This window comes from Ursus maritimus, unplaced genomic scaffold (genome assembly GCF_017311325.1).
Source record: "Ursus maritimus isolate PB19 unplaced genomic scaffold, ASM1731132v1 scaffold_2, whole genome shotgun sequence".
NCBI lineage: Eukaryota > Metazoa > Chordata > Mammalia > Carnivora > Ursidae > Ursus > Ursus maritimus.
In genome coordinates, this window is record NW_024424452.1 from 68,236,923 (window position 1) to 68,248,867 (window position 11,945).

Consider the following 11,945-nt stretch of genomic DNA (forward strand, 5'->3'; position numbering starts at 1 on the left):
GGAGATGGGAGGGGCTGACACTTCTCTTTTTTTATAGTTCACGTCTGGGAAGCATGTCAATGTTCTACATATTCCAAATATAAAATTAAATCAGTAAGAATGGGGAAGGAAATCTAAAACTGAAAACAAAGTAAAACAAATAAACTCAATTGTATTGCCAATTAATACCAATAAATACACTGAAGGGAAAAAGAGAAAGAACACAAAATGAGCATAGGATTAACCTACACACTCTCAGGCTTCAGCAGAGTAGCAGGGAAGGGACACTGCAACTATTCTGGACTGCGTAGGGCTTCTTATAGTAATATGTAGATGAAGCAATTCTTGAACAATTTTAGATGATATACAGAGTCAAATAAATGAGTAAATAAGTTGATGTTAGTAAGAGTGTCACCGAGGCAGAAGAAATACACAATTATGGAACAAGGAAAGGCAAGAAAGAATGCTAAGGAGAGAAATCTGACTTGAAAGTGTTGGTGTGAACTCACGATTTCTAAATTATATATGTGTATATACGCATGCATATTTTCATGAACCTGCATATTTCCTAACTTGGCTACAAAGGTCAAAGAGCAAAAACACAGCAATAACAGTGAGCACACCTAGCAACAGACCTTGATGTCTAATATTACTCCTCACTAGAAAAATTCAGGAATCCTCAGAGAAATCCGGATTCCAGGATTGGGATGGGCTAATTACAGGATGAGCCCAGAACATCTGCTTTGCAAGAAAGTAAGGAAATGCTTTATGGAAAAAAAAAAAAAAAGTTACAGGACAGAAGATCCAACTTGAAAGCTTTCCTACTAAAAATTCTGTGATAATCTCAGCACCAAAATAATTACACAACTAATTATAAACAACTGGGAAAAAAAGGAAATTCATAAGTCCATGCTGATAATAAATAGACAAATACTGAGGAAGAAGGATGGGCTCTTGCTTACAGGGGAATGCTGAGCTGAATGCTAACTGCTAAGTGTGGGGGGAGTGCTGTATTTGGAAAACCAGCATTTTGCAAATATCATACCGAAGATTCAATCACGAATCATCCATGGATTCTAAATCTAGAGGAAATTTTAACTAACAGCATATTTCCATGGTCTTATAATGTCTTCCCACAGATTATTAGTTGGGAGATGAGGGACTGTGCACAGAGGGAAAACAAGACAACAGCTTGAGTGGGTGATCGCAATTACCACCACCAATGAAAGGCAGCTAACACTGTGAACCTCCAAATGGGATACCCTGAGGACACATCAGCACAGGCAGCATCACAGCTGAGAACACATAACCTGAATCTAACCATGAAGAAACATTAGATAAACCCAAAATGAGGAAAGTTCTATTAAAACAGAAAGGAAAGGAAAAGTTAGTGTTATATGCCAAAGGAAAGTTATGGAATGTTCCAGATTAAAGAAGGCCAAAGATAAGACAATTAAATACGATACTTGACCCTAGACTGGATCCTGTACTAAAAGGGGGGGGGGAATGCTATGAAGAACATTATTGGGTCACTTGACAAAACGGAAATAGAGTAAAGTATTATGGTAATGTTAAATTTAATGAAGTTGGTATGTGTAACTTTCCTGATTGTTGGGAATACATATTAAAGTATTTAGGACAAAGGGCCAGCATGTATGGAACTTACATATTTAGAAAGAAGAAAGTGTGTATATGTGGATAAAGATGGGGGGCTTAAGGGAGGACAGGAGGGGGGAGTGTAAATGATGTCAACTGTTAATAACTTAATCCGGGTAAAAGGTATCCAGATTTTTTTGTCCCATTCTTATTCTCGCAACTTTTTTGTAAATTTGAAATTATTTCCAAAGTATTAAAAAAATTTTAATTATAACGGGAAGAAGTTACTTTTCCACAAAAGTAGCTAGAAAAGTTTTGCAACAACTGCAAACACCAAAATCACAGTATGTTCAAAATGATCTTAATTTAACTCCAGATTCTGGGGCTCCTGGGTGGCTCAGTCAGCTAAGCGTCTGCCTTCAGCTCAGGTCATGATCTCAGGGTCCTGGGACCGACCCCCACATTGGGCTCCCTTCTCAGCGGGGAGCCTGCTTCTCCTTCTCCCTCTGCCCCTCTCCCCACTTGTGCTCTCTGCTTTCAAATAAATAAAATCTTTAAAAAATAACTCCAGGTTCCAATTTCGTCTATTTTCTGCACATATAATACTAAAACCAAATTACAGCCCATGACACATGAAAGAGTATACGTGTACTTAGGAATAATTTAACACTTGATTATAAATGTAGAGTTCCTAGTTCCTTTTTGTCACATTCAGTGCCATTTCAGGATGCTAGAATATCCATTTGATAAGTGCTTTTACTGAGTACTTACAGTGGGCTATATGTCATTTAATTTAACCGTTTCTTACGTCTTTGTTGCTTGTATGTGATCAGCAAACCAGCAGCTTTAGCTTGTTAGAAACGCAGAATCTCACACCCAACCCAGACCTTACTGAATCACAATCTACACTTGAACAAAACCTCTGAGCGATTTATTTGCACATTAAAGTTCAAGAAGGGCTGCTCTAAGTGACTTAACTCAACAGAGGTTTATCTCTAGCTCCCACTCACTCTGATGCTCAAAGTGCAATTCCCCAGAGCAGCTCTCCTCCATGACATGACTCATGCCTGTTTCTCCAACTCTACTCGTGGCCTCCACAGTCTTCCAGGCAAGGAAGACAGAGCAGGAAGATGCACAGATGTTTCATGGCAGACCCAGAAATGGCTCATATAACCTCCAGCCCACACTCCATTGGCCGAAAATGAGTCACAGGGCCCCAGGCAAACTGCAAGGAGGCTGAGAAATGTAGTCATCTTGTGTGCTCATGGGAGAAGATGAATAAAGTTTACTAATGGATACTGAGATGTCTCAGGAATACCAAGGAAAAGTTAAATACCAGGCTTGCGCAGAGGCAGACTATCATGGGGACTATGAAGAGGAGCTCTATTCTCAGTTCGAATTCTAAAGCCACTGGCCAGCCAATGAACTCACTCACTTTCTACCAAGAGGTTCACTCTTAGTCTAATCAACTGACGATTAAAATTAAAAAAAAAAAAAGTAGATCTAAGCTGTCAAGCATTTCTAAGTCATCTTCATCCCAAGCAGCACACAGTTTCATGCAACTTCAAATGAAACAAAGTCTAAGAAAGACTTTCTCTAAGTTTATTTAAATTTCTAGTTACAAAAAAGGATACAAGCTTGATTGGGAGAAAAAATACAAAATATAGAAAGTTCGAAGGAATATCTTCCCTCCCGCCTCCAAGTTCCATTCTCCACAAGTAATCATATTAGAATTCTGGGTTGCTCTTCCAAACTTTTTCTATACACACAAGTACACACACACACACAAAGATTTATTTAAAATGTATACATTCTTCTACTTTATTCACCCCACAATGTGTCATGGACAGCCATCCAAATCCGTAAAAATATATCTACTTCAATCTGAACATCTGGACAGTGTTCTATAATACGGCTACACCATAACTCAACCAGTTCCCTATTAATGGACATGAAAATTCTCTTTTTAATTATCAAATTGCTATGCTAAGTATCCTTGTGCATCCACTGTTATTTGTCATTTTGTCAGAATTCCACAAGTAGGGTCAAGAAAACATATGCCCGGGGCACCTGGGTGGCACAGCGGTTAAGCGTCTGCCTTCGGCTCAGGGCGTGATCCCGGCGTTCTGGGATCGAGCCCCACATCAGGCTCCTCCGCTATGAGCCTGCTTCTTCCTCTCCCACTCCCCTGCTTGTGTTCCCTCTCTCGCTGGCTGTCTCTATCTCTGTCGAATAAATAAATAAAATCTTTAAAAAAAAAAAAAAAAGAAAAAAAAAAGAAAACATATGCCCAGCTGACAGGTCCTATCAAACTGCACTCCTACAAGTGTATGAATGTTCCATATTTGTGTTTATAAGGAACATAATTGACACTTTTTTGGGGTTATTATGAGAATTAAGTGAAGTAATACACAAAGTAAAGCACTTAAAATCATGCCTGGTATTGCTAAGTTATGATAAATATTAGCTACTGAATAATAATATTCAATCGTTGTATATTGTGATGACAAGTAAATGAAAGCTAGCTCTCTTATTTTCCCTTGATAATCAAGGTTAATCACCATCCTGTATTTGGCCATACCCAATACAGGGGAACATCTCTCCCCTGACTCCTAAGCAACCAGAACCAGCCTAGAGGTACAGGATGGGAAGCAAAACTTGACTCTGTCATCCTTACTAGGCCGCACTAAGTCCATACCTTGGTTCCTGACCCCAATATATCCTGATTTATGAGAAAACCAGAACCAAAATTTGTTCACTGGTTCACAACATATACTAGGAACAAACCTCAGCCTCTCAAAATGATACAAAAAACATGTCCAGGGGCACCTGGGTGGCTCAGTCACTTAAGTGTCCAACTCTTGATCTCAGCTCAGGTCTTGATATCAGTGTCCTGAGTTTCAAGCCCTGCGTTGGATTCCCCACTGTGCATGGAGCCTACTTTAAAAAAAAAAAAAGAAAAGAAAAAAGAAAAAAGACATGTCCAGTGTATTCTAACAGTGGTTCTCAAAATATGGTCCAGGGACCACTGGAAGTCCCCAAAGCTCTTTCGGGAGACCCATCAAGTCAAAACTATTTTCTTAATAATACTAACACCTTTTCTGCCCTTTTTATTCTCATTCTCTCATGAGTATAGAGTGGAGTTTTCCAGAGGCGATATGACATTTTGCAATATACTGAATGCAGAAGCAGTTATGGGAATCCAAAGGTCTTCTAGTAAGCCAGACGTTAAAGAGATACACAAAAATGTAAAGCAGGCAACTTCTCTCAGTAAGTGTTCTTTTGTTTCAGAAAATAGTTTGTTTCATTAATAACTTTGTTAAATGTAATAATTATGTTTAAATATATATTTTCAAAACTTACCAGTTTTAATTTTTTATCCAAGAAAGTCAATAGAGATGGCCACATAAGTAAAACCTACCCAGAGTAAAACCTACTCAGGGTCCTAAATAACTGTTTTTTAAAGCCCCTCCTATGAAATCCTTCTCAGTTTTTAAGAGTGTAAAGGGGTTCTGAGACTGAAGTTTGAGAAACACAGTTCTATGTTATCAGTTGTCTCAAATGACACTGTTATGTCAATAGCAGCCAAACCACAGGTTTTAGCCCATTGCTTCAATTCTCCTGTGAGGGTCTAAGGCAACCATATAAGGTCTACAGAAGCCTGTCAGTAGGTCTCAGAGATGTCGGCACAGGTAGAGAAGGGAAATCAAAGGGCAGGAAAAGTTCCAATAAGAACAAATCAGTTATCCCTCCCCGTGACAAAAGGGTCTACAGTAAAAACCTGACATCAGTTGGCTGGCTGGTCCCAAAGATATATTGGCATTTGGGGAACTCAGGATCCCTCTCTACTGGTGGCAAACCAGGCACTCTGTACCAGTAGAAGCCACATGAACATGGTGAGCCCAACTGTACTGTTGAGTTCCAGGCAGCAATCTCCAGCCCTGTCCCCACAGTTAGCTCTGTGCTTCAGCCCTCTGAACAATCACCAGGCTGTCTGAAGAAGGAGAACAACTTACTGCTATCAACAAAGCAGGTCATCCTATCTGATTAAGAACATCCTCTGCTGGGGTGCCTGCGTGGCTCAGCCATTAAGCATCTGCCTTCGGCTCAGGTCATGATCACAGAGTCCTGGGATCGAGCCCCGCATTGGGCTCCCTGCTTGGCGGGAAGCCTGCTTCTCCCTCTCACACTCCCCTTGCTTGTGTTCCCTCTCTCGCTGCCTCTCTCTGTCAAATAAATAAAGTCTTTAAATAAATAAATAAATAAATAAATAAATAAATAAATAAATAAAATAAAAAGAACGTCCTCTGCTATGGCATTCACATGAACCAAATGTTTTCAGGCTCAGCGTTCTGCCCTACAGCCCTTTTCCAAACCTCCTTGCAGAAGAAAAGGAAGAAGCAAAAGAAATAGGAATTATAACTCCCACTTAAAAAGAAAAATGGAAGTTATATCCAGAGTCCTTTCCAACACACCTTATTATCAATCCTTCCTTGACCCTCAGGTAAGTCCATTAGCCAATGCCCAGGCATCTGCAAATTCTGATGTCAAGCCATCTCTCAAGGTTCTACTCTTCGAGGGCCTTCAGTCCACCCTCCACCTCCCCAAGGAGAGTCTGCGACAGTTCACCAGCACCTGGTAATGACCTGTTTCACAAAATTCGCTGTAAACCCACAGAATATCTTTTACCCATTATTTAAACAGAGGTGAGTGCCTCCCTGTCTCCACTTGGCTCTTTCTACCAGGCCCTTAAATCTTGGCTTATGAAACCAATGTGAGAATTTTGCCTTTGTTGAAACTATTCATTCCAATGCTTAACATTCTTGGTAACTTCACTTACCTAGAAAATTCATCTAAAAAAAAGGCAGGGGGGTGGGGAGAACCTGAGTGGCTCAGTCAGTTAAGCATCTGACTCTTGATTTTTGACTCCAGTCATGATCTCAGGTTCGTGAGTTGGAACCCGGAGTTGGGGCCCTGTGTTGGGAGAGTAGCCTGCTTGGGATTCTCTCCCTCCCTCTGCACCCCCCCCCCCACTTCCCACCCGCTCACAAAGGCATTCTCTCTCTCATAAAAAAACAAAGAAAGAGAGAAAAAAATTCAGCTAAGACCTCAGCTTCTGTTTCCTGATCATGTTAACAATCTTCTTCCCTAGCTCCATCATCCTACCCTCCTTATGGTCTCAGTCCCTTGCTTAAAAATCATGGTGCCTGATTACCTCCCTTGCCGACAACTTCCACTTCCCTCCATCCATTAAACTAACCCGGCAATCCTGGATAAACCCAAATTTCACGGTCAAGTAGCTGACCATGGAGAGAGAAAAAAGCACTCCCGGGCTAACTGCTCTCACTCTAAATAAATGAACACAAGTTTTTGGTGTTGTGTGTGGGCTTTTTTTTTAAGATTTTATTTATTTATTTGACAGAGGGCAGGAGAGAAAGTGAAAAGAGAGAGCACAAGCAGGGGGAGCAGCAGAGGGAGAGGGAGAAGCAGGCTCCCTGCTGAGCAGGGAGTCCGACCTGGGGCTCGATCCCAGGACCCTGAGATCATGACCTGAGCTGAAGGCAGACACTTAACTGACTGAGCCATGCAGGCACCCCATGAACACAAGTTTTAAGTGGACCCTCAGCACTTCCCAGCTATGCTACTACATTCCACGAGGCAATTCACTCTTCTAGAAGAATATTCTCTTCTCTAAGACTGAGTCCCTCAGCACCCACTTCCCCAGCTGTCCTCAAGTGGTTCAACCGCTGCTGCTACCTTCTCCAACACTCTTCTTCCCTCAGTATATGAACGTATTTCTTCCTGCCTCTACCCAGGACCAGCCCTTGGCCGAGGAACACATCACCTCACCAAAGACAATGTTCTTTTTTTGCCTTTTATTGCCTGGTCCTATCAACCCATGCTGTAACTCAAATGTAGCTGCTCTATTTTCTATTAATTGATCAAATCTGTCTCACGGACATGGGGCTGTTTTTTCTATAATTAATCTAATCTTCCTCATAAACACTCACCCTAGGAAATAGCCAGAACCTTAAAAGTTGCCAAATGATATCTCAGTCTCTTGCAGTTAATATTCAGACACTAAGTTTAATTCCTTACCAGAGCTGATTTAAACAGATGCTTTCAGGTAAATTTTTCTCCAAATGGGGCTTAAAGGACATCCTTATGGATGGCAAGAAGACCTACGACCTTGGTGTCTCTGTGGGTCTTCACTGACCTCTGCTGCAAAGAGGTGATCATGTGTCGTGGCTGGACTGGTGGCATCTCGCCTTCTGGGATGTCACGCCTGCTCCCAGCACTGTATCCATGACCCCGACCTTCAGTTTGCAGTTGTATGATGCCTGCTGTCCCACAAGGTCCCTCAGCTCCTCCACGTCCCTCCCAGTGGGATGAGAGCATCAGACTCTCCTGCTACCACAGGATCCTCTGTCTAGCCACTTCCCTCTACCACGGCTGTGCTATATCCCCATGTTGGCACAGTACCAACCCGCACAGCTATCCCCTCTCAAGATTCCAAATAAGAAGCACAGCTAAAGGCCTTCTACTTTTGACTGTCCCCTCAACCTACTTAACACACTCACCCCAACTCCAGAACTTGGGCCAGACAAAGAAGCTCAAAACATGTATTTCAGTTGGCTGGCTCAGTCGGTGGAGTGTATAACTCTTGATCTCGGGGTTGTGAGTTCGAGCCCCACGTTGGGTGTAGAGATTACTTTAAAAAAAAAAAAAAAAAGATCTTTCAAAAAAACCCAAAGACATGTATTTCTCACAATCTGTTTTCCCTATTTCTGTCCCCTTTCTTCCCATAATTCACCAGGGCTTTCTCAGGGCTGGAAAAGATGGACTTGCCATTTCCAATCCATCCTACTTCCTCTTGGGAGGCACTAAGCCACAAGTTCAGCCTTAATGATAGAAGAGCTATCGTATCCTCTTTACCCAATAAAAGAAACTATCATTAGAGTATGTCTGAGGCAGCTCTTGATATGGAAACTACAGAACTCTTGGAACTTTAAACAACAAAAACAAACACACTTAAAATTCCCTTAAATACTATCCCTTCACAACTTCAACAGTTACCATCTCCTGTGTGCTAGGATCCAAGGATATAAGATTAGAGAACTAGGTCACTAAAGTGGAGAGACCTACAAACAAAATAAACACAATGGAATTTTATATGCTGCATTTACCAAAACAGAAAACACAAGTAATATGTTTGTCAGTCTTTTCCAGGTCTGTCAAACTAAACTAAAGCAACTGCAGAAAAAGGATAATATAAATTATTTCAGGTCACAACTTCATATCATTTAATCTTTCCCCAATTTACATACTTCATTTTTTTCTACTCACAAGGTGAAAATCCAGGCCTTACTGAGAGGAAAAAAGGAAGAGAAGCCATTTAGTGGATTCAAGTTTCTCTATTAATAAAAATAAATGTGCAAGAAGTAAAGCACTTTTCCAATAGCCCAAGACCAAAGGAAATCAGGTAGAATGAAGTAATAAATTATAATAAATCTGTTTTCTTATGTTGCCACCCCCACCCCGAACTGTTACTGTTACAAACAAATATTTTCATTCCATTTAATTCAAATGGAAGAGAGCAGAAAGGCAAGAAGAGTTAGAGGAAAATTTAGCCAGATGTTCTTAACACAACCTAAAAGCTTACTATGTGTCAGGCATTGGGGCTACAAAAATTGAAAGATGTAATACCTACTCTCAAGGACTTCACAACTGAGGATGAACAAATTTTACTTACAAGGTGATAACACAGAAACTTTATCTCAATGATGGCCATTCAATTGTGGTAGAAAACTGCATGAAACAATGCAGCAAAGTTTGATTTCTCTAACCCTGTTTTCAGGCTGTGCTGATTCCCAACTAGGCGCTGCAGACATTCTACAACCGATGATGTGAAGTGTTCAATGGAGCACCTGCTACCACAGCACAAGTCAGCTGCAGCCTAGCAATCCGAAATAAGTGCAAATAAATAAGTGCAAATGTATTTTTTGTGTAAAGCACTACTAAACGAGTGCGTGTCAGTATGAAAACTTCTGTTTGTTTTAGTTTGGATGCTTGGCATTTACTGATGTCCCTTTTCTTATTTTATGTTGGCTAATTTCCCCACTATATGAATATTGGTAGGAACAGAGCCTGCCTCCTTTCCTAAAAGCCAAGAAGCCCTAATAGTAGTTACCTGCTCAAATTCCCTTGCAGCTAGGATGCAGGCAGTGACCCAATCTCAGCCAATCCAAGACACCACTGGATTTTGAATCAGAAGCTAATTCCATAAAGAAGCATGGATGAGAAAGCAGCTTTCCAGCAATACCTAGTTTCCCAACAGCAGTGGCAAGAGCAGCAGCAGCAGGGCCCAGGATCGTGGTGCGGGTAACACATGCGGGAGAAGCCAGCACTACCAGGCAGCATCACAAGTGATGTCACCCCCAGGTCCCAACCCCAACTATTTCTGAGGTGTAATTCTTCACTATGGAACTCTCCATGGTGCCTGCCGACTTTCAGAACCGGGGTTCCTCCAGACCTCAGAGCAATGCTGAGATCTCCCCAGTGCTCTTGCATGAAATTTCTTTTGTGCTTAAAGCATTACTATCACGTAATTTCTTGCTAGTAAGATACGTGAGTGATAGCCAACAGTAATGTAATAGCATGGTAAGTAAAGAAGCATCCCACCCACAAATGTCTGGGTCTGCGTAGTCTACTTTGGAAAACAGACAATTCTATGTGTCACAGGACTCAAGCTCTGATAATTCAGGAGGAGATAATTCATTATCAGCTCTATCAGAGCTCTATTCAAATGAATAATTTGTCATCATGTATTAATTCCAAAACCTTTCCACCCCAACTACTAAATACCTTTGCGGGTCTGATTTCATCTGCAAGCCTACCCACACCTTCTCTCTTCATCAACTAATATTATAGGGCAGCAAGTTCTCTACATTCAATCCCTAGAAACACACCCAGATGATTTAAGATGAAGAGTCCAGGTCTCTAATGTGCTTGAGTAAGAATCAGAGATCTAGAACTTCAATGTTAATTCCTTGAAAGGAATTAACTGTTTTCAAAAGTTTTTCGTTTTTGAAGTTTACAAAAACTTCAAAGTGCTCTCTCAACTGATTTTTTTTGTTGTTACTGTTATGGTTACATCAGGAAGCTAGAGATACAATTGTTATTGTTATTTAGTAACTTTAAAATACAAAGTTAAATAAATTCCTCAATTACAAATCAAATAAAGAACTGGTTAAGATTAATGGTCAAGCTACCGAGATTTGAGTTCTGCAACTACCTCCTCACCTCCACCCACCCAAATTCCAGGCTAAGAGATCCTGGAAAAAATCATCCCACCTATCTCAAACAGAACTCTCCTCTTTGGCAGATAACAGGAGCTAATGTTACTAACATGAGTTGCTTGACTACAATCCCTATGACTGTGCATATATATTACATTTTTCCACAAATTGCTTTCGCATAGCACTTTACATTGGCCCAGTGCTTCCGTGTTTATGAAACACTTTCACATGAATTCTCGCATCCCGATAGGTGGTTAAGACTTAGACTTGCCTTTACAGCCATGCAAAGCACATCATGGAACCTCAGTAACTTGTGCTCCCAGAGCACTGTACTACATCTCTATTTCCGCCCTTCTGATGCACTGCAATTAATTCTCTCCCTCACTGATGTGCTCCTTAAGGATTCTTAGGAATGCCGCCTTCATCTTCGTAGCTCCAGGCGGAACACAACCTGGACCCTGGAAAGTGTTCCGTAAACACCGAGATTCTTCCACCTCCCGCCAACCCGGTCCTCTTCTGGCGGGGCCTGAGTACCGAGCCCCATTTGCACACATCCCTGCGCCCTCCACGCCCATCCCCCACCAACTGTGACTTCCAGCCGCACCGGTGAAGCGTGCCGCCCAGGACACCGACTTTTTGTTCCCCGGTAAAAAAATACTCATAGCACAACGCTGCCCCTTAGCTGTGCCCCCACGGGCTCCCTCCAATTCCTACGGCAGCCCGGGGGAACGGGCAGGAGTGCTAGCGGGTCCAGCTCGGCCCCACGGACCGCCGGGGGCTGAGCCTGGGACGCCCCTAACGCCCGGCACCCAGCCCCCTGCCAGCCGAGACGCACCCCCGGGAACCGCGCGTCCCAGGGCGCGCGGGGCTGGGCACCCGGGCAGCGTCCCCAGACGTGCGCACTCACGGCCGGGAGGAGTCCCGCGGCGGGCGGCCCCACGACGTCCCCCGCGCCCCGACCCCGCGGGGCCCGAGACTCGGGTAGGCGACGGCGCTCCACACGTACCCGAGGAGGCAGCGGTCGCAGACGACGCCACGACTCCCCTTGCACACCGTGTACGCCAAGGGATC

General features: G+C 42.5%; 1 protein-coding gene across 1 annotated transcript in view; it reads right to left on the reverse strand.

The window, feature by feature from the left end:
• Positions 1–11,945, reverse strand: part of SMYD3 (SET and MYND domain containing 3) — a 686,329-nt gene that overhangs the window by 674,197 nt on the left and 187 nt on the right. The window contains exon 1 of the mRNA XM_040636090.1: positions 11,881–11,945. This exon is cut by the window's right edge and continues 187 nt beyond it. Coding sequence (XP_040492024.1) covers positions 11,881–11,945 — 65 coding nt within the window. The remainder of the gene's footprint in view (positions 1–11,880) is intronic.